Source organism: Bufo bufo, chromosome 6, assembly GCF_905171765.1.
Source record: "Bufo bufo chromosome 6, aBufBuf1.1, whole genome shotgun sequence".
In the NCBI taxonomy this organism is placed as follows: Eukaryota; Metazoa; Chordata; class Amphibia; order Anura; family Bufonidae; genus Bufo; species Bufo bufo.
This window is the reverse complement of record NC_053394.1, coordinates 434,570,590-434,597,999: the sequence shown is the minus strand read 5'-3', so window position 1 is coordinate 434,597,999 and position 27,410 is coordinate 434,570,590. Positions and strand designations below refer to the sequence as shown.

Sequence of the window (27,410 nt, the reverse complement as noted above, 5' to 3'; positions counted from 1 at the left end):
TAACACCTTTCTGATATTGCTCCACTATCTTTCTGCGCAACATTGTGGGAATTGGTGATCCTCTACCCATCTTGGCTTCTGAGAGACACTGCCACTCTGAGAAGCTCTTTTTATACCCAATTATGATGCCAATTGACCTAATTAGTGTTAATTGGTCTTCCAGCTCTTCGTTATGCTCAAATTTACTTTTTCCAGCCTCTTATTGCTACTTGTCCCAACTTTTTGGGGATTTGTTGACACCGTGAAAATTGGAATCAACGTATTTTTCCTTTAAAATGATACATTTACTCGGATTAAACGTTTGATCTGTCATCTACGTTCTATTACAAATAAAATATTGACATTTGCCATCTCCACATCATTGCATTCAGTTTCTATTCACAATTTGTTTAGTGTCCCAACTTTTTTGGAATCCGGTTTGTAATACATAATATTAGATTGTATTATATAGACTAGTAGCTCAGAATTGCACTTACAATTTAAGTCAATGAGGACGGATCCGTTTTCCCTGACACAATATGGTGCAATTGAAAATGGATCCTCCTCCCATTGACTTTTAGTGTAAGCCAAAACGGATCCGTTTGCATTATCTTGTTTTTTTTGCTCGTGGTAATGCAGACGGATCCGTTCTGAACGGATACAAGCGTTTGCATTATAGGTGCGGATCCGTCTGTGCAGATACCAGACGGATCCGCACCTAACGCAGGTGTGAAAGTAGCCTAACTCTGCTGCTGGTGGAGGGAGGTTGGGGGGGGTGACGGGGAGGGGGGCCCCATGGTTCAGTTTTGCACTGGGGCCCCATGGATTGTGTGTACGCCACTGCTCCAGAGACATTACATATTATGTGGGGGTGAGGGGCTGGGAAAGTGTGAAATGCCACTGATGAGAGGGAAGAGGGGGACACTGGGAGACATCACTTCTTGCTCTGTATAAAGTATAGGTGAGATAGTTGGTGGGCAAAGGTCTGTGAGGGGCTGGAACAACAGGGGGACACAAGATGTGCAGGGGCAGCAGCTTCAGGACTCTCCTAACTTCCCACTTCCCTCCCACAGTAACTTACCCCAGTTCTGCTGTGTGGAGTAGTGGGACCAGTAAAGAGGACTGAACTTTATACTGGAGGCACAGTGACTCAGAGAGAGCAGAGTCTCCATTATCTCCTGCTGCTGCCTCGGCTCCTCTGGCTCCGCCCCCTCCTCACACATGATGGAATATCACACTGCAGAGAGGGGGGGGGGGGCTGTCTGCTCATGTCGGGTCGGTGAAGTTTACTTTGGAGAAAGGAACAAGCGCTGCAAGGTACTGTGCTGTCCCTTTCACCAAAGTAAAATGATATGTGTGCCAGTGCTGCAGTCCAGCACCTGATAACAGCCGGGCGCCTGAAAGAATAGTAACTGCCCTGCCCCTGCTGGTGGCTCTGGCTGTAGTATAAGCAGACAGGCAAGGGGCCCACCGGGCATTTCACCGGCTTCCCGGTGAGCCAGTCCGACCCTGGGCAGGAGTAAAAGGAGTCATCCAAGAGCCTCGAGGAGGCCCGTAGTCAAGAGGTGGATCTTTTATCGCGAGAGCGGCTAGAACCTCTTCACTGCGCTCCCTAGTCCCTTCGGGCTCTTGACTGCTGGCCAGACCTACCACCATGCTTCTGTCTGCCCCGCCCTCGAAAGGACTGCTGGGGAAGACTCTTCCCCTTCTTATCAGACAGGCCTTCCATGATCTTATCTAGCTCCGAGCCAAACAAACGGTTGGGCTCAAAGGGAAGGCCACATAAATTATATTTAGAGGAGTTGTCAGCAATCCAAGGCTTAAGCCACAAAGGCCTATGGGCCGCTGACACAAGGGCCATGGATTTGGCTGCCAATTTCAGCTGCTGCTGCGCGGTATCACACAGAATGTCTGTTGCCAGGTTAATAGTCTTGAAAGCCGCCAGAATGTCGTCCCGAGACACCTTCTGATCCACGTCCATCTGAATCTGGTTAGGGAGAGTCCGGAGGAACGTAGAGATTTCTGTAGCAGCAATGGCCGTAGAAGCGGAACCTGCAGCTGCCGTATAACTTCTCCTGAGAGTGCACTGCGCTCTCCTGTCAAGGGGATCCTGCAGACTAGACCCATCGTCTGCTGGAACCAGAGTGCGTTTGGACAATTTGGTAATAGCCATGTCCACCTTGGGAATGGAACCCCACGATTCCACTAAGGGTTTAGCCATCGGAAACATGGTTCTAAATTTCTTAGTTAGAACCGGACCTTTCTCGGGTTTCTTCCACTCTGTACGCATGACAGAGAGGAGGGTCTCATCCGCTTTAAAGACACAAAGTGCCCGACTAGCGGGATCAGAGGGCTCCCCCGAGTCAACCTCATGGTCCCCCGACCTGATGGACTTAAGTAACTTTTGTGTCTTATCTGGAGGAAATAAACACGAAGTAAGCTCCTCCTTATCCGAGGAGGAAGAAACTAAGGAGACCACAGAAGGTCTCTCTACAGAAGCCGAGGACTCCATAGGGGTCTGAGCAGGAAGCCTTTCATTCAGCAGGCTTACGACTCATTTGATAGATCCATCTACATAGGTCTTCACTTACTGATACATATCCTGCATCGTAGGTTCACTAGAAGGTTGGACCCTGGGACGGCAGCTGTCACACCTGGAGTAGGGACAGCTATTCTCCAAAAGAGCGCTACAATCGTAGCAGGATAAATGTTTCCTCTTGGAACCCGTCTTTCTGCCTTCAGAATGCCGCGGAGAAGACATCACTGCGGGAAAAGAGACAAGTAAAACATTTGTAAATTAACTATAAATGTTAAGGAGAAAAGGTAAAAAAGGCAGAACGGTGGAAGCTGAAAATGAGGACCCGAAGAATAAGGCACCAATAAGTGGAAGAACACCAACTTATAGGGACTCTGGCTTGAGAAGCATGCAGCCAGACACCGAACTGGTGCACAATGCTTCCTTAAATAGGGGAGGGGTAGGCCCAGAACAAAAACCCCGCCCCCAGAGGGAAAAACTTCAGAAAAACTATGTAAAAGTTCCCCCCCCCACAAGAAATCACCCCAAATCCTCCGACAGGAGGAAGAATGCCAAGAGCAACCTGAAAATCTTATGCGAACGCAAAAACACGTCGCAAAGAAGCCCTGGAAGTGACGTCAGAGCACTCCGACGTCACTTCTGGAAGATGACGGCGGCCGCGAGAAACGGGACTGAGGACGCCGCCAAATCCACTGCAGCAACGCTCAGCTGCGTGGAGCTGGCAGCAGGTAAGCTGCCAGCCAGGTTGTTTAAGGCAACAGCCCGCACAAACGAAAAAAGATCCCCCATGAAGAGAAAAAGGGAGGATCACCTAGTCCACCTGGGCTGGGGGTAATTCCCTCATTTATAGGGGAGTCTTAAATGTTTTATTGGTTTATTACTTTGGCTCATTAAAAATTCCGCCAGTCCTACCAGTCCGCGGGGGGGGGGGGGGGTGTTTAGCCCCATCTGTGCTGCTGGTAGGACATACGGGAAACGGCAGTATACACTGTATGGAGAAAAGTACTGGACGCTCCACATTCCACCTCCAGGAGCTTCTCTGATCCCCATTTTACACCCATGGGCATTAATATGGAATCGGTCCCGCTTTGTTCCTCTGGGAAGGCTTTCTATCAGATTTTGGAGGGTGTCTCCCATAGCATTATCCCTCCTCCACCAGACTTTACAGCTGGCACAGTGTAGTCGGGCAGGTTGCCTTCTCTACTAGTATTCACCAGACCCGCCCATCAGACCATCAGGTAGAGAAGTGTGATTGGTCACTGCACAGAAGACGTCTCCACTACTCTAGAGTCCAGTGGGGCGTGCTTTACACCACTCCGTCCCATGCTTGGTATTGTGCTTGGTGATGGAAGGCTGGAACCCAGCAGTCCTGGAACCATGGTCTTCATACTGCAGTTATGAAGTCAGCAGTGGCTAGAGACTGGATGTTATACACCTGTGGTACTGGTAGACTGCATGACTAGAGGCTGGATGTTATACACCTGTGGTACTGGTAGACTGCATGGCTAGAGGCTGGATGTTATACACCTGTGGTAATGGCAGACTTCATGGTTAGAGGCTGGACTTTTTTTTATTAAAATATAAATAAATAACTTACATAATGGAAAACTTATCCAAACATAGCGAGTGACATAACACAGAGTCTAGCAAAAATACTATTCCCTTACCCGACCAGTCTCCCACCACAAAACCCCCTATTTTACATATTTACGTACATATTAAAATGCTTTCATGCTCATCTAAAATCCATTTATGCAAAACATATACCAAACATATATACAAACATATATACAAATGTAATAATTATATGCCAGCCGTATATAAAAAACAAATATACAAAACACAAACAGAAACCTTAACTTAAATACTAACTATTAAACCCTTCACCAACCCCCACTGCAAACAGACAAACTGACCACCCTCAAAGTTCAAAAGGGAAAAGAAAACCCTGAGCTCTGTCAGTCCGTAAGTTCATCCCCAGTTGGACTGGGGTCGACCAGTTTGTATCACACAAAATTAAATTATATGTGTGTGTGTGTGTGTGTGTGTATGTGTATGTGTATATATATATATATATATATATATATATACACACACACACCGTATTTTCCGTCGTATAAGACGACCCCCAACTTTTCCAATAAAAATAAAGGTTTTGGGCTATACTCGCCGTATAAGACTACCCCTGAATGCCCAGCCCTCCCTGCCTTCAAGACGATCTTCTCCAGTCCAGGGAACTGACTGGGATCTGTGGATAGCACTGTTATGGGGAGGGGGATCTGTGAATAGCACTGTTATGGGGAGGGGGATCTGAGAATAGCACTGTTATGGGGAGGGGGATCTGAGAATAACACTGTTATGGGGAGGTGGATCTGTGGATGGCACTGTTATGGGAGGGGGATCTGTGGATGATACTGCTATGGGGAGGGGGATCTGTGGATGATACTGCTATGGGGAGGGGGATCAGTGGATGACACTGCTATGGGGAGGGGGATCAGTGGATGACACTATATAGCATCTTATGCTATATGTGTCATCCACAGATCCACCCCATGACAGTGTCATCCACAGATCCCCCTCCCCATAACAGTGCTATCCACAGATACCCCTAAACAGTGCCATCCACAGATCCCCCCCCCAAACAGTGCCATCCACAGATCCCCCCCCCCCCAAACAGTGCCATCCACAGATCCCCCCCCCAAACAGTGGCATCCACAGATCAACCCCTAAATAGTGTCATCCACAGATCCCCCCCAAACAGTGCCATCCACAGATCCCTCCTAAACAGTGCCATCCACAGACCCCCCCTAAACAGTGCCATCCACAGATCCCCCTCCCCTAAACAGTGCCATCCACAGATCCCCCTTCCCTAAACAGTGCCATCCACAGATCCCCCTCCCCTAAACAGTGCCATCCACAGATCCCCCTCCCCTAAACAGTGCCATCCACAGACCCCCCCTAAACAGTGCCATCCACAGATCCCCCTCCCCTAAACAGTGCCATCCACAGATCCCCCTCCCCTAAACAGTGCCACCCACAGATCCCCCTCCCCTAAACAGTGCCATCCACAGATCCCCCTCCCCTAAACAGTGACATCCACAGATCCCCCTCCCCTAAACAGTGCCATCCACAGATCCACCCCATGACAGTGTCATCCACAGATCCCCCTCCCCATAACAGTGCTATCCACAGATCCCCCCTAAACAGTGCCATCCACAGACCCCCCTAAACAGTGCCATCCACAGATCCCCCTCCCCTAAACAGTGCCATCCACAGATCCCCCTCCCCTAAACAGTGCCATCCACAGATCCCCCTCCCCTAAACAGTGCCATCCACAGATCCCCCTCCCCTAAACAGTGCCATCCACAGATCCCCCCCCAAACAGTGCCATCCACAGATCCCCCTAAACAGTGCCATCCACAGATCAACCCCCTAAACAGTGCCATCCACAGATCAACCCCCTAAACAGTGCCATCCACAGATCCCCCCCTAAACAGTGCCATCCACAGATCAACCCCCTAAACAGTGCCATCCACAGATCCCCCCCTAAACAGTGTCATCCACAGATCCCCCTCCCCCAAACAGTGCCATCCACAGATCCCCCCTAAACAGTGCCATCCACAGACCCCCCTAAACAGTGCCATCCACAGATCCCCCTCCCCTAAACAGTGCCATCCACAGATCCCGCTCCCCTAAACGGTGCCATCCACAGATCCCGCCCTAAAAAGTGCCATCCACAGATCCCCCTCCCCGACACTCACAGGAGTACATTTATAAACTGTAATCCGTAACTTTAACTTTAATCATCACTAATCTCTTTACTTGGATACCTTACTCTCAGCTCCGGTAACAGCAGGCAGTGCGGGCGGCGCTCACTCACTGATGTCACGCGCCTGCGCCGCCTAGCGGGAGGAGCAGGCATGTGATATCAGTGAGTGAGCGTCGCCCGCACTGCCTGCTGTTACCAAAGCTGAGAGTAAGGTATCCAAGTAAAGAGATTAGTGATGATTAAAGTTAAAGTTACGGATTACAGTTTATAAATGTACTCCTGTGAACGGCATGGCCCTGTATATTCTAACCCCCATGGGAATGCCTAGGGGTTAGAATATACCATTGGATTTGAGTTTTCACGATCTCAGGCTGAACCCCAGGTCCTCCCTCCTCATCGCCGTACCCTGGGTCACTACAACCTGGATCCCCAGCCAAAAGGCCTGCCAGAGGATCAACTAAGGGACCAGCTGCCGCCTGCTCCCTATCTCTACGGCGTTTTTCTTGCCGTTTAATCTTGGAAGACCTTAAGTTCTTAACTGTACCCTGTCTGCTTCTTCCAGTGCTGGTATCACCGGCACTCGTCCCTTCACCAACTGGCCCAGTCCCGGCAGCAGGCCCTTCTTCAACAACAGACCCAGCTTCATGGCTAGCATCCGCTTGAGTCCGGGCCCGGCCCTGAGCCTTGTTGGAAAAGGCAAGCGGACAACTGAAGGGATGACCCAGGTCTCCGCACAGGTTACACCGAATCCGCCTACAGGATGCGGCAAGATGGCCAATGTCCCCACACTTTGCACACTTGCGAACGTCGCATTGTGCGATAAAGTGGGTAGGACTACCACACCTATAGCAGACCTTCAGCTGTCCCTGATAGAAAACCATAATTCTATCGCTACCCAAGAAAGCAGAGGAGGGGATATGAGCAACTGAGTTGCCCTGTGCCCTCAGCTTTACGCTAAAGGTCCAGGCACCTGACCAGATGCCGTGCAGTGGCGTCGCTGTAGAAAATGGTGTCACCCCTCTCCGAAGCAATAATTTTAGCAGTCAGAGCCTGGTCTCGGGAGGGACACTTCCAGATTATTTTCTGTCCGCCGCCACAAAACAATGGTGCTTATAGAACAGACTACACAGAGTAGCGGTATACTGTACATTGTGGGGCACAGTGTAGAGGTATACTGTATATTGTGCGGCACAGTGTAGAGGTATACTGTATATTGTATGGCACAGAGTAGAGGTATACTGTATATTGTGGGGCACAGTGTAGCGGTATACTGTATATTGTGTGGCACAGTGTAGAGGTATACTGTATATTGTGTGGCACAGTGTAGCGGTATACTGTATATTGTGGGGCACAGTGTAGCGGTATACTGTATATTGTGTGGCACAGTGTAGAGGTATACTGTATATTGTGTGGCACAGTGTAGAAGTATACTGTATATTGTGTGGCACATTGTAGAGGTATACTGTATATTGTGTGACACAGTGTAGAGGTATACTGTATATTGTGGGGCACAGTGTAGAGGTATACTGTATATTGTGTGGCACAGTGTAGAGGTATACTGTATATTGTGGGGCACAGTGTAGCGGTATACTGTATATTGTGTGGCACAGTGTAGAGGTGTACTGTATATTGTGGGGCACAGTGTAGAGGTATACTGTATATTGTGTGGCACAGTGTAGAGGTATACTGTATATTGTGTGGCACAGTGTAGAGGTATACTGTATATTGTGTGGCACAGTGTAGAGGAATACTGTATATTGTGTGGCACAGTGTAGAGGTATACTGTATATTGTGGGGCACAGTGTAGAGGTGTACTGTATATTGTGGGGCACAGTGTAGAGGTATACTGTATATTGTGGGGCACAGTGTAGAGGTATACTGTATATTGTGGGGCACAGTGTAGAGGTGTACTGTATATTGTGGGGCACAGTGTAGAGGTATGTGCGATTTAGAGAATCTCTCTACATATCCATACAATTTATGCTATAAACTTCTTTTCCCCCCTCCCCTGAATCAGCACTCCTCCCCATGTGGCTTAGGTGCTTTTTAACTAGCAGAAGTCTGCAAAGGGTCTATAAATTCCTACCACATCTCAGTTGGAGTTCCTGAGAGGCTGTGTACAGGTGAGCCATTTGCACCAGTTCACATGCGGCGCTGGACGGCGGCCGTCTCTGCTTCTGTGCCGTGCTAGTGGAGTGATGGGACCCGGGGCCCATGTGGCCTCACTGTATAGTGGGGCTGCTGTGCGGCTGCTGGATCCCATTGCCTGCTGGAGCGGTGTGGAGGCGTGGTGGTCGCCACACGGCTCTGCGCCATGGTTAGAGTAGGTTCCCACTTAAACAAGAGGCAACCTTGTCGCGGTAAGTGGGCCTATGCGCTTTGATCAAACTGTATACTAATTGTCTCTTTATAGTGCACAGCAAATGATTGATAGCATCGCTGTATAGCCATGTTTTATCATAAGAAAATGCTGATAATTGAAAACAGTTGTATATCAGAAGCATAGGTATGAGGATGTGCGATTTAGAGATTCTCTCTTCATATCCATACAGTGTAGAGGTATACTGTATATTGTGGGGCACAGTGTAGCGGTATACTGTATATTATGTGGCACGGTGTAGAGGTATACTGTATATTGTGGGGCACAGTGTAGAGGTATACTGTATATTGTGGGGCACAGTGTAGAGGTATACTGTATATTGTGTGGCACAGTGTAGAGGTATACTGTATATTGTGTGGCACATTGTAGAGGTATACTGTATATTGTGTGGCACAGTGTAGAGGTATACTGTATATTGTGTGGCACAGTGTAGAGGTATACTGTATATTGTGTGGCACAGTGTAGAGGTATACTGTATATTGTGTGGCACAGTGTAGAGGTATACTGTATATTGTGTGGCACAGTGTAGAGGTATACTGTATATTGTGTGGCACAGTGTAGAGGTATACTGTATATTGTGTGGCACAGTGTAGAGGTATACTGTATATTGTGGGGCACAGTGTAGAGGTATACTGTATATTGTGGGGCACAGTGTAGAGGTATACTGTATATTGTGGGGCACAGTGTAGAGGTATACTGTATATTGTGTGGCACAGTGTAGAGGTATACTGTATATTGTGTGGCACATTGTAGAGGTATACTGTATATTGTGTGGCACAGTGTAGAGGTATACTGTATATAGTGTGGCACAGTGTGGAGGTATACTGTATATTGTGGGGCACAGTGTAGCGGTATACTGTATATTATGTGGCACGGTGTAGAGGTATACTGTATATTGTGTGGCACGGTGTAGAGGTATACTGTACATTGTGTGGCACGGTGTAGAGGTATACTGTATATTGTGTGGCACAGTGTAGAGGTATACTGTATATTGTGTGGCACGGTGTAGAGGTATACTGTATATTGTGTGCACAGTATAGAGGTATACTGTACATTGTGTGGCACGGTGTAGAGGTATACTGTATATTGTGTGGCACAGTGTAGAGGTATACTGTATATTGTGTGGCACAGTGTAGAGGTATACTGTACATTGTGGGGCACAGTGTAGCGGTATACTGTATATTGTGTGGCACGGTGTAGAGGTATACTGTACATTGTGTGGCACGGTGTAGAGGTATACTGTATATTGTGGGGCACAGTGTAGAGGTATACTGTATATTGTGTGGCACGGTGTAGAGGTATACTGTATATTGTGTGGCACAGTGTAGAGGTATACTGTATATTGTGTGGCACAGTGTAGAGGTATACTGTATATTGTGTGGCACCGTGTAGAGGTATACTGTATATTGTGTGGCACAGTGTAGAGGTATACTGTATATTGTGGGGCACAGTGTAGAGGTATACTGTACATTGTGGGGCACAGTGTAGCGGTATACTGTATATTGTGTGGCACGGTGTAGAGGTATACTGTACATTGTGTGACACGGTGTAGAGGTATACTGTATATTGTGGGGCACAGTGTAGAGGTATACTGTATATTGTGTGGCACAGTGTAGCGGTACACTGTATATTGTGTGGCACAGTGTAGCGGTATACTGTATATTGTGTGGCACGGTGTAGAGGTATACTGTATATTGTGTGGCACGGTGTAGAGGTATACTGTACATTGTGTGGCACGGTGTAGAGGTATACTGTATATTGTGTGGCACAGTGTAGAGGTATACTGTATATTGTGTGGCACAGTGTAGCGGTATACTGTATATTGTGTGGCACAGTGTAGCGGTATACTGTATATTGTGTGGCACAGTGTAACGGTATACTGTATATTGTGTAGCACAGTGTAGAGGTATACTGTATATTGTGTGGCACAGTGTAGAGGTATACTGTATATTGTGTGGCACAGTGTAGCGGTATACTGTATATTGTGTGGCACAGTGTAGAGGTATACTGTATATTGTGTGACTCGTAAATGCCGGCCCTGCTGGTGTCACCCCATCAATGGTGTCACCCGGTGCGGTCCGCACCCCCCGCACCCCCCTTGCAACGCCACTGATGCCGTGATCATCCAAAACTTTGGCGGGGAATTGTCCAACCTCGCCATAACGACTGAGCCATGTCATAATGTCCACACTAGAAAGTGATTCGTTACAGGTTAAGACCGTCACTTTCTTGACCATCGTCTGGCGGGTTATAGCCTGGACAGAAAATCCCCGCCAGGCCGGGGTGTTCTTTGCCAGTTCATATTTAGACCAGAAGAGCTTAAGCCCCTCTGGTCTAACAAAACTAACATCGAAACTCTTGGTGCCGTAGGGATGGATTAGGGCAAAGATGTCATTTGCCACAAAGCCCATCCCCAGGAGAAGCTCCACAACGTCTTTCCTAGAAGGCGTTGCTTCTCCACTCCTCCAAGAGAGACGGGCCACATTCCTACGGCTGACCCCGGATGTAGGGAGAGACCAAACGGTCTCTCCCGCTCTTTCCTCTCGGAAGGTTCGCAGTCCATGTCTCTCTGTCCAAAAAGACAGGTCAACCGGTTCACCCTCTACCTGTATGGAAGTCTCTTTCCCCTTCCTCAAAGCCTCCAAGAGGCGCCGTTGCAAGTTACCATTACCTGATTCCCTGGGCAAAGAGTCACCTGCAGCCACACTAGCATATGATCTCCTATTTGGACGTACACAATCCCCTGCTTCCCTTGCAACCTGCCTCCTCCCGTCAGCCTCTTTCTCAGCCTCTTCCTCCTCGACTTCCATATCTGCTGCATAAGCAGCTACCAATTCCTCATTCATACTCTCACCAGTTATATCTTCATTTGCCTCGCCATTCATTTCACTATTTACATCCTTATTTGTAACAATGTCCTCATTCATACTCTCATTCATACTCTCATTTGCGTCTCCTCCTAAGTTACCACTCGCAACATCTTTTACCTTGCTTACAATCTTAGCGCTCTTCACTCCCCTCAGACTGGTCAGGTTCCCTAGAGAAGAACTGGCGTCATTGGTGGCAGGGTTTGAAGGGCCCCCCTTTTCAGGAACTGCGGAGGACTTCTTCTCCCCCACACCCCTCACCCTCTCTGCTGCCCGCACAGTCCCTGAAGAGACTTTAAATTCAGCATCTGCAACCTCCACAGACTTTGATGGTTTCTTTACTGGTTTCTTTATAAACCTTCCAGATTTTGCTCTGGCCCTTTCAACTGTCTTTTCCTGAGCCTTGTCCGCAGCCATTCCATCCTTCACCTTGTCCGCAGCACTGTTAGGGGTTTTAACCCTGTCTGCTCCTGTGTTCTCTCTTCCACTGCAGGAATGGGGGACACCTTCTGCCACCATGTCAGATTCATTCTCCCGTGCTTTTTGGCCCGATTCCACTACAGGAACCGGGATGGGCTCAGCAATGGGTTCAGAAGGCACAAAACATAATACTTCTTCTTTTATGATCTTCTTTTTTTTTCTCTTACCACCTCGTCCTCCGGGACCTCCTCGTCACCGAAATACAATTTGCCCGCCGGGGATTCCAGCTGCCTGATCTCCACCATTAGTCTCCCCCCAGACCTGCCTTCATCCCCAGAGGATGACATAACTGGGTCAGAGGGGTCCCCTTGTCCACCCGGTAATGTGTCCACCTCTGATTCAACCGCCAACTCCTTCCCCTTCCTCTGGCTTCCAGACCGCAGCCCTAATGGACTGGAGCCAGACATGCTTTCAAACCGACAGTCATTTTAGAATTTTTCAATAAACGGCCCTCCATTTTTCACTATAGAGGCCCTCTTTTCCTCCAAAGTCGCAATCTCCTCCTCCAGCTTCTCCAGTCTGGAGGAGAGGACCGCTCTTTTACTTTTTGGTAACATGTTGTCCTGAACTTTCACATTATTATACTCCAATTTAAGTCATTTTAATTGCTTCTTTACCTCCTCATACTGGTTTAAAAAATACGCCACCCTTGATGAGTATAATGAGGGGGTTTCAGTGGGGCCCATGACACCCCAATTAAACAGTCTCCTGGCCTCTCCAGCTGGTACACCAGAGGAGATACCAGGAGAAGAACCATAAACACCAGCAACCACACCAGGAGCTAAGTCACTGCTAGTTACACCTGAAGCACCCCTTCTGGGCTGAGGCACAGAAACACTACTCCTAGCTTCACATACCTCACCCTTTGGGGTTCCAGGCTCCATTCCTGCAGCTTTTCTTTGTCCAGAGACTTCGCAGGCTGCTTGTTCAGCAACCTGAGCCGCCGGCTCTGCTCTCTGTTCACCCGCTGCCTGCTCAGCAGCGGGCCTTTCTTTTCCATCCAGCTTTCCTGGGTGCAGAGTTATCTGCTCTGAAGAGGAGCTCAGAGAGGATCCTAGGCTTGTTTTCCTCCCAGGACCTCTCCTGACCCTGCCCGGTGCATTGCGGAGTCCCACAGGGATTCCTGTAGTGGATCTCTGCTGCTCCTGGTTGCTGCTCCTCTCCTGCCCGCAGTCTGAGCGGGGCTGTCATCTGCTCCCTGTGGCTTTGCAGCCGCACGCTGCGGGGTTCTCTGAGGCTTTCCACTGGCCGCCGATGTCACATTGCCGCTGTTTCTTGATGCTGGAGAAACAGGAGGTAAGTCTCCAGTTTCAGGGGGTCTTCCTGCTGCACGCGGGGTTCCAATATGGCTGCCGGCACGTGTAGATAAACGGCAGCAGTCAGGGGCTCGAGGATCCATACCGGGAGAACACACCACCTCCTGGGGAAAGGGCAGCGTATCCCCCGGCACACAATGTCAGGCTCTCAATCCTCTCACATAGTGCAGCACAGAGGCAGAAACACAGCTCCTCCTACAGGATGTGATACACTGTGATAATGGTAGACTGCATGGCAAGAGGCTGGATGTTGTACACTGTGGTAATAGTAGACTGCATGGCTAGAGGCTGGATGTTATACACCTGTAGTAATGGTAGACTGCATGGCTAGAGGCTGGATGTTATACACCTGTAGTAATGGTAGACTGCATGGCTAGAGGCTGGATGTTATACACCTGTAGTAATGGTAGACTGCATGGCTAGAGGCTGGATGTTATACACTGTGGTAATGGTAGACTGCATGGCTAGAGGCTGGATGTTATACACTGTGGTAATGGTAGACTGCATGGCTAGAGGCTGGATGTTATACACCTGTAGTAATGGTAGACTGCATGGCTAGAGGCTGGATGTTATACACTGTGGTAATGGCAGACTGCATGGCTAGAGGCTGGATGTTATACACCTGTGATAATAACAGACTGCATGTCTAGAGGCTGGATGTTATACACTGTGGTAATGGTAGACTGCATGTCTAGAGGCTGGATGTTATACACCTGTGATAATAGCAGACTACATGGCTAGAGGCTGGATGTCAAACACTTGTGAAATGACACACATTTTCATTATTTTAGGTTTTCTCAAAGAAAACATGAATGCAAACCAAATCCAGAAGAGCTGGAGGACGCTGACGAGGAAGTCCTCGCCGAGAGGGAAAGGGTTAAAACCTGGAAGGACACAACAAATGTGGAGGAAGTTAGTATCAGAATCACTGATGGCACCCTGCTGCTTCACAGGGCCTGAGGCGTGGCCCCGGGACTGTGGGTGGCTCCACAATCATACATGTGGGTTGATTGAGCTGCCATATTAGCAGGTCATACGTTTTTCCATGTGTGTTTTTTCTTACAAGATCCATTCTGGCCAAAATAATGCCCCATACCAGTGTCAACCACAGTGCCCATATAACAGTATCAACCACAGTGCACTATAACAGTGACAGTGCCCCCATAACAGAACCAACCACAGTGACCCTATAACAGTGACAGTGCCCCGATATCAGTATCCATAACAGTGCCCGTATAACAGTACCAACCACAGTGCCCTATAACAGTGACAGTGCCCCTATAACGGTATCAACACCAGTGCACTAAAACAGTACCCCATAACTGTACAAACCACCGTGCTTTATAACAGTGACAGTGCCCCCATAACAGTACCAACCACAGTGCTCTATAACAGTGACAGTGCCCCCATAACAGTACCAACCACAGTGCACTATAAAAGTGACAGTGCCCCTATAACAGAACCAACCACAGTGACCCTATAACAGTGACAGTGCCCCTATAACGGGATCAACACAAGTGCACTAAAACAGTACCCCATAACTGTACAAACCACCGTGCTTTATAACATTGACAGTGCCCCCATAACAGTACCAACAACAGTGCACTATAACAGTGACAGTGCCCCCATAACAGAACCAACCACAGTGACCCTATAACAGTGACAGTGCCCCGATATCAGTACCAACCACAGTGCACTATAAAAGTGACAGTGCCCATATAACAGAACCAACCACAGTGACCCTATAACAGTGACAGTGCCCCGATATCAGTATCCACAACAGTGCCCGTATAACAGTACCAACCACAGTGCCCTATAACAGTGACAGTGCCCCTATAACGGGATCAACACAAGTGCACTAAAACAGTACCCCATAACTGTACAAACCACCGTGCTTTATAACATTGACAGTGCCCCCATAACAGTACCAACAACAGTGCACTATAACAGTGACAGTGCCCCTATAGCAGTATCAACCACAGTGCACTATAAAAGTGACAGTGCCCCCATAACAGTACCGACCACAGTGCCCTATAACAGTGACAGTGCCCCCATAACAGTACCGACCACAGTGCCCTATAACAGTGACAGTGCCCCCATAACCGTATCAACAATAGTGCCCTATAAAAGTGACAGTGCCCCCATAACAGTACCGACCACAGTGCTCTATAACAGTGACAGTGCCCCCATAACAGTACCAACCACAGTGCACTATAAAAGTGACAGTGCCCATATAACAGAACCAACCACAGTGACCCTATAACAGTGACAGTGCCCCGATATCAGTATCCACAACAGTGCCCGTATAACAGTACCAACCACAGTGCCCTATAACAGTGACAGTGCCCCTATAACGGGATCAACACAAGTGCACTAAAACAGTACCCCATAACTGTACAAACCACCGTGCTTTATAACATTGACAGTGCCCCCATAACAGTACCAACAACAGTGCACTATAACAGTGACAGTGCCCCTATAGCAGTATCAACCACAGTGCACTATAAAAGTGACAGTGCCCCCATAACAGTACCGACCACAGTGCCCTATAACAGTGACAGTGCCCCCATAACAGTACCGACCACAGTGCCCTAAAACAGTGACAGTGCCCCCATAACCGTATCAACAATAGTGCCCTATAAAAGTGACAGTGCCCCCATAACAGTACCGACCACAGTGCCCTATAACAGTGACAGTGCCCCCATAACCGTATCAACAACAGTGCCCTATAAAAGTGACAGTGCCCCCATAACAGTACCGACCACAGTGCGCTATAACAGTGACAGTGCCCCCATAACCGTATCAACAACAGTGCCCTATAAAAGTGACAGTGCCCCCATAACAGTACCAACCACAGTGCACTATAACAGTGACAGTGCCCCAATAGCAGTATCAACCATAGTGCCCTATAACAGTGACAGTGCCCCTATAACTGTACCAACCACAGTGCACTATAACAGTGCCCTATAACAGTACCAACCACAGTGCCCTATAACAGTGACAGTGCCCCTACAGCAGTATCAACCACAGTGCACTATAAAAGTGACAGTGCCCCCATAACAGTACCAACCACAGTGCCCTATAACAGTGACAGTGCCCCCATAAGGCCCCATTTACACGGGCGAGAATTACGCACAGGTGCAATGCGTGAGCGGTGATTTTTAACAGTGACAGTGTCCCCATAACAGTTTCAACGACAATGCCCTATGACAGTGACAGTGTCCCCATAACAGTACCAACCACTGTGCACTATAACAGTGACCGTACCCCTGTAACAGTACCAACCACAGTGCCCTATAACAGTGACAGTGGCCCTATAACAGTACCAACCACAGTGCCCTATAACAGTGACAGTGCCCCATAACTGTACCAACCACAGTGCACTATAACAGTGACAGTGCCCCTATAGCAGTATTAACCACAGTGTCCTATAACAGTATCAACAACAGTGCACTATAACAGTGACAGTGCCCCTATAACAGTATCAACAACAGTGCACTATAAAAGTGACCGTGCCCCCATAACAGTACCAACCACAGTGCACTATAACAATGACAGTGCTTTTATAACAGTACCAACCACAGTGCCGTATAACAGTGACAGTGTCCCTATAACAGTACGAACCACAGTGCCCTCATAACAGTGACAGTGCCCCGATATCAGTATCAACAACAGTGCACTATAACAGTGACAGTGCCCACATAACAGTACCAACCACAGTGCCCCATAACAGTGACAAAGTGTCACGGATGATGTTGCAGATAGCTGGAACTTATGAATAAACGTCTGACTGGCTTGATCCCAAACTAAGGAGCATATAGGTGAGCCCTATAAAACCCTAAGAGCTCTCCCTGACTGCTATGCCCATGCAAGGGTCTCAATGGTAGACGATTGCATGCCCACGTACCTAGACTGTGTGACACCTGAAAACCCTATAATAGTGAGGGGACATGACCACCGGCTCCCTGCACTTAATACGGAAGGAGTCAGGGTCACCTAGAATCAAGCCAGCAAGGAAACAGAATAAATGAAAACACTTATTTGAGTAAACAGCAGCAGCAGCCTCCAGCAGTGAACACTTCATCCAGGAAGTAGTATAAACCGCAAAGTGAGGCAGTATGGGAGGGACTATAAAAGGGAGACAATTAGTCTAAATAGGTGACACCTGGGAGAAGGAAAGGAGATGACAAAGAGAAACCAAAACAAAGAAAATCATGGAAGAGGTAGAGAAGGACGTCTGCCAGACCTTCTCACAGAACTGGCGGTGACAGTACCCCTCCCTCTACGGGTGGACTCCGGACACTCAGAGTCCACCTTCTCAGGATGAGACCCATGGAAAGCCCTGATGAGACGAGTGGCCTTAATGTCCGCCACTGGGACCCACATCCTCTCCTCAGGACCATAACCCTCCCAATGAATGAGGTACTGGAGAGAACCACTGATAATGTGAGAATCCACAATCCTAGAAACCTGAAATTCAAGATTACTATCAACAACAATCGGAGGAGGAGGCAAAGAGGAGGGTACAGTGGGTTGGACATAAGGTTTTAATAGGGACCTGTGAAAAACATTATGGATCTTCCAAGTCTGAGGAAGATCAAGACGGAAGGCAACAGGATTGATGACGGACAAGATCTTGTAAGGCCCAATAAACTTAGGACCCAACTTCCAGGAGGGAACCGTCAATTTGATATTCTTAGTAGACAACCACACCAGATCACCAACATTCAGGTCCAGACCAGGCACACGTCTCTTATCCGCCACACGCTTATATCTCTCACTCATGCTCTTTAGATTATCCTGAATCTTTTGCCAAATAGATGACAAAGACGAGGAGAATCTGTCCTCATCAGGTAAACCAGAAGACCCCTCTCCAGAGAATGTCCCATACTGCGGATGAAACCCATATGCACCAAAAAATGGTGACTTATCAGAGGACTCCTGGCGACGGTTATTTAAAGCAGACTCAGCAAGGGACAAAAAAGAATACCAATCCTCCTGATTCTCTGCCACAAAACAGCGCAGATATGTCTCCAGATTCTGATTGACGCGTTCGGTCTGACCATTTGACTGCGGGTGAAAAACAGAAGAGAACGACAACCGAATCCCCAAGCGAGAATAGAAGGCCTTCCAGAATCTGGAAACAAATTGCGTGCCCCAATCAGAAATGATGTCTGAAGGAATGCCATGCAATTTAACAATATAATCAACAAGCGCTTGCGCCAGGGTCTTAGCATTGGGTAACTCAGGAAAGGGAATGAAATGTGCCATTTTGCTAAAACGCTCCACTACCACCACAATTCACAGTCTTCCCCGAGGAACGAGGCAGGTCTGTTATGAAGTCCATGGACAGATGCGTCCAGAGACGGGAAGGAATGGGTAACGGGAGAACCGATGGCCGTGAATGAGGGACCTTGGCATGAGCGCAGGTCTCGCAGGCTGCCACAAAACCCTCAACCGTCTTACGAAGAGCCGGCCACCAGAATCTCCGAGCAATGAGATCCACTGTGGCTCTACTCCCCGGGTGCCCAGCAAGGACAGTATCGTGGTGCTCCTCAAAAACCTTGTGTCGTAAAGCGAGAGGCACAAATAACCTCCCAGGAGGACAAAGATCAGGAGCCTCTGCCTGGGCTGCCTGAACCTCTGCCTCCAAATCAGGATAAAGAGCAGAGACGACCACCCCTTCAGCCAAAATGGGACCCGGGTCTTCAAAGTTCCCCCCTCCCGGAAAACAACGTGACAGGGCATCCGCCTTCACATTTTTAACCCCAGGACGGAACGTGACAACAAAATTAAACCTAGAAAAGAACAAAGACCATCTGGCCTGTCTCGGGTTCAGACGCTTGGCCGATTCCAAGTAGGCCAGATTCTTATGGTCGGTAAACACAGTAATAGGGTGTCTGGCTCCCTCTAACCATTCCTCAAAAGCTAATTTGATGACTAACAACTCCCTATCTCCCACATTGTAATTTCTCTCTGCAGAGGATAGTTTCCTTGAAAAAAAGGCACACGGTCGCCATTTGGCAGGAGAGAGACCCTGAGATAAGACTGCACCCACACCCACCTCAGAAGCGTCCACCTCAACAATAAAAGGTAGAGAGACATCAGGTTGTACCAAAATGGGAGCGGAAGCAAAACTCTCTTTGATACTAGAAAAGGCCTTAAGCGCATCTACCGACCACGAGGAAAAATCCACCCCCTTTTTAGTCATATCAGTGAGTGGCTTAACAACAGAGGAATAATTCAAAATGAACTTTCTGTAATAATTGGCAAAACCCAAAAACCGCATCAGTGCCTTCTGATTCTCAGGAAGCTCCCAATCAAGCACAGCGCTGACCTTCTCAAGGTCCATGCGAAAACCAGAAGCGGAGAGAAGAAAACCAAGAAATTGAATCTCCGAAACCGCAAACACACATTTTTCCAGTTTAGCGTACAATTTATTATCCCGCAGAATCAGCAGGACCTGACGTAGGTGGTCTCGATGAGTCTTGAAATCAGGAGAAAAAATCTAAATGTCATCTAGATACACCAGTACAAATTTCCCTATTAAATGATAAAAAATGCTGTTCACAAAATGTTGGAAGACGGCCGGAGCATTCATCAAACCAAAGGGCATAACCAAATTCTCGAAATGGCCCTCAGGGGTATTGAAGGCCGTCTTCCATTCGTCCCCTTCCCTGACACTGACTAGGTTGTATGCCCCTCTTAAATCCAACTTAGAAAAAACTTTAGCCCCAACAATCTGGTTAAACAGGTCCAGGATCAGAGGAAGCGGATATGGGTCACGAATCGTGATACGGTTCAGCTCCCTGAAATCCAGACATGGTCTTAAACAACTATCTTTTTTCTTAACAAAAAAAAAACAGCGGCAACAGGTGACTTCGAGGGTCGGATGTGTCCCTTTCTCAGGCTCTCAGAGATATAAGTACGCATAGCGACTCTTTCAGGTTGGGAGAGATTGTATAAACCTGATTTTGGCAGCTTGGCGCCTGGGATGAGATTAATAGGGCAGTCGTACTCCCGGTGAGGGGGCAACTTCTGGACACCACTCTCGGAAAACACATCCGAAAATTCAGAGAGAAAAGATGGCACAGTCTTGGTGGAAACCTCTGAAATAGACGCCGTGAGACACTTCTCTCTGGAAAACTCACTCCAACCATTTATTTGCCTTGCTTGGCAATCAATGGTGGGGTTATGTTTAGTGAGCCAGGGTAGCCCCAACAGGGTGCCATCTTTTCTCTCTGAATTTTCGGAGTACGTAAAGGCAAATAAATGGTTGGAGTGAGTTTTTCAGAGAGAAGTGTCTCACGGCGTCTATTTCAGAGGTTTCCACCAAGACTGTGCCATCTTTTCTCTCTGAATTTTCGGAGTACGTAATCCGCTTAAGACGAAACATGACATATCCTCAACATGAGCGTCACCCACGGTCAAACGGATATTGTGAACTATGCCCTTTAACGATCTTTGAGAAAGTGGAGCGGAATCGATAGCAAAAACAGGTATATCCTTTTCCAAAGTGCATACCTGGAAACCATGCGTTATATCAAATTGATTATCAATGAGATTGACAGCTGCTCCACTATCTACAAAAATCTCACAATGTTCTTGCTATCTAGCGCCACCCTGGCAGGTAGGAGAAAACGGGAACTACAAGTAAACGGCAAACCTTCAATTTCCGCATGAACCTTGCCAATAGTAGCAAATGGAAAGTTTTTAGAGGGGTTGTTTTTTTTTTTGTTTTTTTTTATTACTCTCAGAAAACTCCATGAATCTCCTAGAGGGGCAAACATTAGCCAAATGATTTATACCCCCACAACAGAAACAAACCCTCAACAGAGCTGAATCCTCTACTATCAGAGGCAACAGAGGCAAGCAAACCCAGCTGCATGGCCTCCTCCTCAGAGGGGATTGAGAGAGACTGAGACCCCTGCGCACTGAATGAGACAGCCGCACTGTCCTTGGACTGAATATGACAGGAAGGAGTAGTCTCCTCTCTCTCTCTAAGACGCCTGTCAATACGAACAGCTAGAGACATGGCAGATTCTAACGAAGCAGGTCTCTCTTAAAAGGCAAATGCATCTTTCAATCTTTCCGAAAGACCATGGCAAAATTGACTTCGGAGTGCAGCATCATTCCAACCAGTATCAGCTGCCCATCTCCGAAATTCTGAACAATATATCTCTGCGGACTGTTTACCCTGGCATAAAAGACGCAGTTTAGATTCAGCCAGAGCAATATGATCCGGGTCATCATATATCTGCCCCAGGGCTACAAAAAATTAATCCACCGATCGGAGGGGCCGTGCCCCCACCGGCAGCGAAAAGGCCCAAGACTGAGCGTTATCACTGAGCAGCGAGATGATGATCCCCACCCTCTGCTCCTCATCACCAGAGGAATGGGGAAGTAGACGAAAATGGAGTTTGCAAGCCTCTCTAAAACGAACAAAATTCTTACTACCCCCGGAGAACGTATCCGGAAGCGAGATCTTAGGCTCGGAACAAACTCCATGAACACCAGCAGAACCGGTCACCTGAAACTGAGACACAGTTTTACGGAGATCTGCTACCTCCAGAGAAAGACCCATGAATCAAGGCTGAAACCGGATCCATGCTTAAGACGGTTATGGCGGTTTATAAAGTCACGGATGATGTTGCAGATAGCTGGAAGTTATGGATAAACATCCGACTGGCTTGATCCCAAACTAAGGAACATATGGGTGAGCCCTATAAAACCATAATAGCTCTCCCTGACTGCTATGCCCATGCAAGGGTCTCAATGGTAGACGATTGCATGCCCACGTACCTAGACTGTGTGACACCTGAAAACCCTATAATAGTGAGGGGACATGACCACCGGCTCCCTGCACTTAATACGGAAGGAGTCAGGGTCACCTAGAATCAAGCCAGCAAGGAAACACAATACATGAAAACACTTATCTGAGCAAACAACAGCAGCAGCCTCCAGCAGTGAACACTTCATCCAGGAAGTAGTATGGGAGGGAATATAAAAGGGAGACAATTAGTCTAAATAGGTGACAGCTGGGAGAAGGAAAGGAGATGACAAAGTGAAACCAAAACAAAGAACATCATGCAAGAGGTAAAGAAGGACGTCTGCCAGAGCTTCTCAGAGAACTGGCGGTGACACAAAGCCCCGATATCAGTATTAACAACAGTGCACTATAACAGTGACAGTGCCCTCATAACAGTACCAACCACAATGCCCTATAACAGTGACTGCCCCTATAGCAGTATCAACAACAGTGCACTATAACAATGACAGTGCCCCCATAACAGTACCAACCACAGTGCCCTGTGACAGTGGCCCTATAGCAGTATCAACATCAGTGCCCTCTAACAGTGACAGTGCCCCCATAACAGTACCAACCACAGTGCCCTATAACAGTGACAGTGTCCCGATATCAGTATCAACAACAGTGCATTATAGCAATGACAGTGCCCTCATAACAGTACCAACCACAGTGCCCTATAACAGTGACATTGTCCCGATATCAGTATCAACAACAGTGCATTATAGCAGTGACAGTGCCCTCATAACAGTACCAACCACAGTGCCCTATAACGGTGACAGTGGCCCTTTAACAGTACCAACCACAGTGCCCTATAACGGTGACAGTGGCCCTATAGCAGTATCAACAACAGTGCCCTATAACAGTGACAGTGCCCCCATAACAGTACCAACCACAGTGCCCTATAACAGTGACAGTGCCCCAATATAAGTATCAACAACAGTGCATTATAGCAGTGACAGTGCCCTCATAACAGTACCAACCACAGTGCCCTCATAACAGTACCAACCACAGTGCCCTATAACGATGACAGTGGTAACAGTGACAGTGCCCCGATATCAGTATCAACAACAGTGCATTATAACAGTGACAGTGCCCTCATATCAAAATCAACCACAGTGCCCTCTAACAGTGACAGTGCCCCGATATCTGTATCAACCACAGTGCATTATAACAGTGACAGTGCCCTCATATCAAAATCAACCACAGTGCCCTATAACAGTGACAGTGCCCCGATATCAGTATCAACCACAGTGCCCTATAACAGTGACAGTGCCCACATAACTGTACCAACCACAGTGCCCTCTAACAGTGACAGTGCCCCGATATCAGTATTAACCACAGTGCCCTATAACAGTGACAGTGCCCCGATATCAGTATCAACCACAGTGCCCTAAAACAGTGACAGTGCCCTCATAACTGTACCAACCACAGTGCCCTCTAACAGTGACAGTGCCCCAATATCAGTTTCAACCACAGTGCCCTCATAACAGTGACAGTGCCCCGATATCAGTATAAACCACAGTGCCCTATAACAGTGACAGTGCCCACATAACAGTACCAACCACAGTGCCCTATAACAGTGACAGTGCCCTCATAACTGTACCAACCACAGTGCCCTCTAACAGTGACAGTGCCCCGATATCAGTTTCAACCACAGTGCCCTATAACAGTGACAGTGCCCCTATAACTGTACCAACCACAGTGCCGTATAACAGTGATGTACATGATATACGTAATCTTCTCTTTTCCATCAGAATGTACAGTAACTTCATGAAAACCCAGCAAAAAAACAAAAAAAAAACATCCTGTCAATTCTTCCTGTGATTCTTGTGTTTCCAGAAGCCGACCATCATCGTGGACAGTCTGCGCAAGGAGTTCAAGGAGAAAGCGGGAAGTTTTACCTGCAAGAAAAGAACGAAGAAAGCCGCCGCCAGACACGTCTCCTTCTGCGTGAAAAAGGGTGTGTCCTCGGCAGGCTGCGAGTGGTCGGTGACTACTGACACACTGGTACATGCCACTCTCTGTCAGTGCAGCAGACGTGATCACAAGTAATCAAGTCTGATCTACTTGGTCTCGAAGTTCCTCAAGGTTTCTGTTTACTGTCAGTGAACGGAAACTTTATTATTTGCATCCAGAAAACTTAGATCTGGATAGATCTGATACTTCTCACAGCTGAAGGTTTGCTACATCTATAGTCTGGGAGATCAGCAGCACCAGTCTTTGTTGTGCTGATATTTTGTTACAATGTATCAGTGCAGGCTGTGGATCAGTCTGGAATCTGCAGCTAATGAACCACTGGAAGACATTAGTCTGGAGACCAGGAGAGATTTTTGCCTGCACTGATACATTGAGACGAACCCTCCTTATCAGGATTGTTCTTTCTACAGGTGAAGTTCTGGGATTGCTGGGGCCCAATGGAGCGGGGAAAACCACGTCTGTACTGATGTTGGCCGGGGAACTGAAACCTACAGCCGGGGAGGTATGTACATCTCACATCTTAGCAGCCCCATGCTTTGTTGAATGCTGGGAGATGTAGTGCTTACATTAGGTACCAGCATAGTCTGAGCTAAGCTATAGGGTTGTCTCATGTCATTTACTCTAGTCACAGTCAAAGCTGTTTAGGTTTCTGACCGTAGCTTTGGCTGTGAGCGGAGTAAACTACACAGCCTGATGTGCACTCTGCGCCCCCTACAGGTGATTCTGTGTGGTGCAGGTGAGGACAGCACTGCCTTCATGGGGTTCTGCCCGCAGTTTAGCCCCCTGTGGCCCACTCTCACCGTGAAGGAGCATCTGGAGATCTACGCCGCAGTGAAGGGCATGAAGAAAGACGACGCGGACCAGGCCATAAAGCGGTAATCGGACTGCTGCAAAACTCTGAAATGCGTCATTATTACACGTCCAGGCCACATACTGGATTCTGCTCCGGGCTTTTCTTAAGATTCTGTCTTTCATCTTCAGGGTGTCAGAGGCGCTGGAACTGAAGCTGCATCTAAATAAACCTGCCAAGAAACTGTCTGCCGGGGTCTCCAGAAAAGTATGTGCCCCCAGCATGTATGGCTGTGTCCAATCATCTGCCCTATGTTCCTTCCAGGTCCAGGGCTGGGGCTCAGTAATACCCCCATGTTCTGTACGTACCCTGTAGGTTTGCTTCGCCATCAGCATGCTGGGTAACCCGACCGTCGCCCTCCTGGATGAACCGTCCACCGGTCTGGATCCAAAAGGGCAGCAGAGACTGTGGTGAGTGACATCGTACCGCTGCCCGTAGACATGAGACTTCTGGGTACATGGTCAGGGGGTGGCCACCTCGGTGAACATGGATCCGATTCTTCTATTACTTCCCCCCTGGAGATAAGCGGCGCCGGAGGTGTCATCAGGCAATCATAATGTGTTATTTGGGACTACGGGGAGATATCTATTGCCGAGCGATCTCCGGTGCGCCCCCCGTCTTCACGTCTCTTGTTTATTACAGGAGAGCCATCCGAGCAGCTTTCCGGAACAAGGAGCGAGGAGCCATCCTGACCACGCACTACATGGAGGAGGCAGAAGCCGTGTGTGACCGCGTCGCCATTATGGTGTCCGGGAAGCTCAGGTGACGGGGGTTTATATCAGGGGGTCACATCCCATCTGATGGCCCAAGCATTTCACTCCTCTGGTTCAGGGATCCAGGTGCTGACAACTAGAATGGGAACCCCCATGCTTTACACTGCTGTCTGTCTCCAGGTGCATTGGGTCCATCCAGCAGCTGAAGAGTAAGTTTGGTAAAGGTTACCTCCTGGAGATGAAGGTGAAGGATTCCCAGCGGGCGGATGAGATTCACCAGGAGGTCGTCCGGATGTTCCCACAGGCAGACAGGCAGGACAGGTAATGAGAGGACCTTCTCAGACCTTCTCAGTCACATCAGAGCGGAGGACAACCTGCATTTCATCTCCACAGGTTCTCCTCGCTGCTGGTCTACAAGATCCCTATGGAGAACGTGCAGTCCTTATCTCAGGCTTTCTCTCAGCTGGAGGAAGGTAAGTCTTCTCTGTACAATGGACCTACCCCAGCGCTGTACGGCAGGGGTCTGCAGGATGAGGGTCTACAGCTGTGGTGACCACTGGTGCCACCACAAGATCTACAACCAGATGTCAGACCGGACCAGAGCATAAGGGCAGGAAGTGTAGTCATGGGGGCACAGGAGCTCGTTTCTGTGATAACCTGAGATGGGAGAATGTATTGTGGTGAACACGTCTATAGGATGGAAGTGATGGTTGTGTCTTCTCCCGTCTACAGCGAAGCGAGCCCATGACATTGAGGAGTACAGCTTCTCCCAGTCCACCCTGGAGCAGGTACCGTACACGTTACTGCCCATTCTGAGGGCTATTGGAGCCTCGTGGGGTTAATAGAGGGAGGTTCTGCTCAGAGGACTCCCCTTCTGTTACCTCCATACATGCTAATAGTACAGTGGACGCCCCTTTAAGTGAGAGGTCATCGTCTTCACCTGCGCTTCCCTCTGTTTCCCCAGGTTTTCCTTGAGTTGGCCAAAGAGCAGGAGAAAGAGGACTGTGACCAGGACGCCATGTTCAAATGGAGGCCCCTGAAGACGGAGAGCGCCTGACAAGCAGTCAGGGCATGCTGAGACTAGTAGTGTCTCCCCAACCAAAGGGCCGGAGGGTTCTGCGTGGCCTTATACACAACGAGGGCCGAGTAAAGGGTTAATGAGCTCCCAGTGTACCTGATGACGACACCTACGTAGTCCTGGCACCTTGCTGTGTGACGTCTGTTATGTATTTCAGTCATTTATGTTTCTGAAAGGAGCGATACATTATACTGTCTAATGGAGAGAACGTATGGCACTGCTTATTATAGTGTCAGCGACTGTTCGTTGTACCGTCTCACTATCCCTCACCCACCCCGTTATAACAATGACTTCAGTCACACCAGTGCACTTAAAGGGAATGTGAGAATATGATATATATTTTTTTTTTCATGTCATTATCTATAATAAATAAAAAATTATGAAATCTTGCAGTTTTCTCTCTCTGGCCACTGATCTGCATAATAAACTGACACTTCTTGTTCTGTAGAGATCACTTCTCAACAGTCACCTCATTATCATAAGAGGGTGGGATCAGCAGTCATTTCATTATCATAAGAGAATGGTATGAGCACTTATCTCATTATCATAGGAGTGTGGGTCAAAGCAGTCTTCTCATTATCATAGGAGGGTTGTATCAGTGGTCATCTTATCATAAGAGGGTGTGATTAGTAGTCATCTCATAATCATAAGAAGGC

The 27,410-nt window shown here is 48.2% G+C and overlaps 1 protein-coding gene across 1 annotated transcript in view; it reads left to right on the top strand.

The window, feature by feature from the left end:
* LOC121003062 (ABC-type organic anion transporter ABCA8-like) overlaps positions 1 to 27,089 on the top strand; it is a 242,076-nt gene extending 214,987 nt beyond the window's left edge. The window contains exons 29-39 of the mRNA XM_040434618.1: positions 14,119 to 14,239; positions 23,976 to 24,096; positions 24,524 to 24,615; positions 24,831 to 24,988; positions 25,095 to 25,170; positions 25,279 to 25,373; positions 25,606 to 25,725; positions 25,857 to 25,997; positions 26,070 to 26,149; positions 26,409 to 26,464; positions 26,641 to 27,089. Coding sequence (XP_040290552.1) covers positions 14,119 to 14,239; positions 23,976 to 24,096; positions 24,524 to 24,615; positions 24,831 to 24,988; positions 25,095 to 25,170; positions 25,279 to 25,373; positions 25,606 to 25,725; positions 25,857 to 25,997; positions 26,070 to 26,149; positions 26,409 to 26,464; positions 26,641 to 26,733 — 1,153 coding nt within the window. The 3' untranslated portion in view covers positions 26,734 to 27,089. The remainder of the gene's footprint in view (positions 1 to 14,118; positions 14,240 to 23,975; positions 24,097 to 24,523; positions 24,616 to 24,830; positions 24,989 to 25,094; positions 25,171 to 25,278; positions 25,374 to 25,605; positions 25,726 to 25,856; positions 25,998 to 26,069; positions 26,150 to 26,408; positions 26,465 to 26,640) is intronic.
* Positions 27,090 to 27,410: the final 321 nt, after the last annotated feature.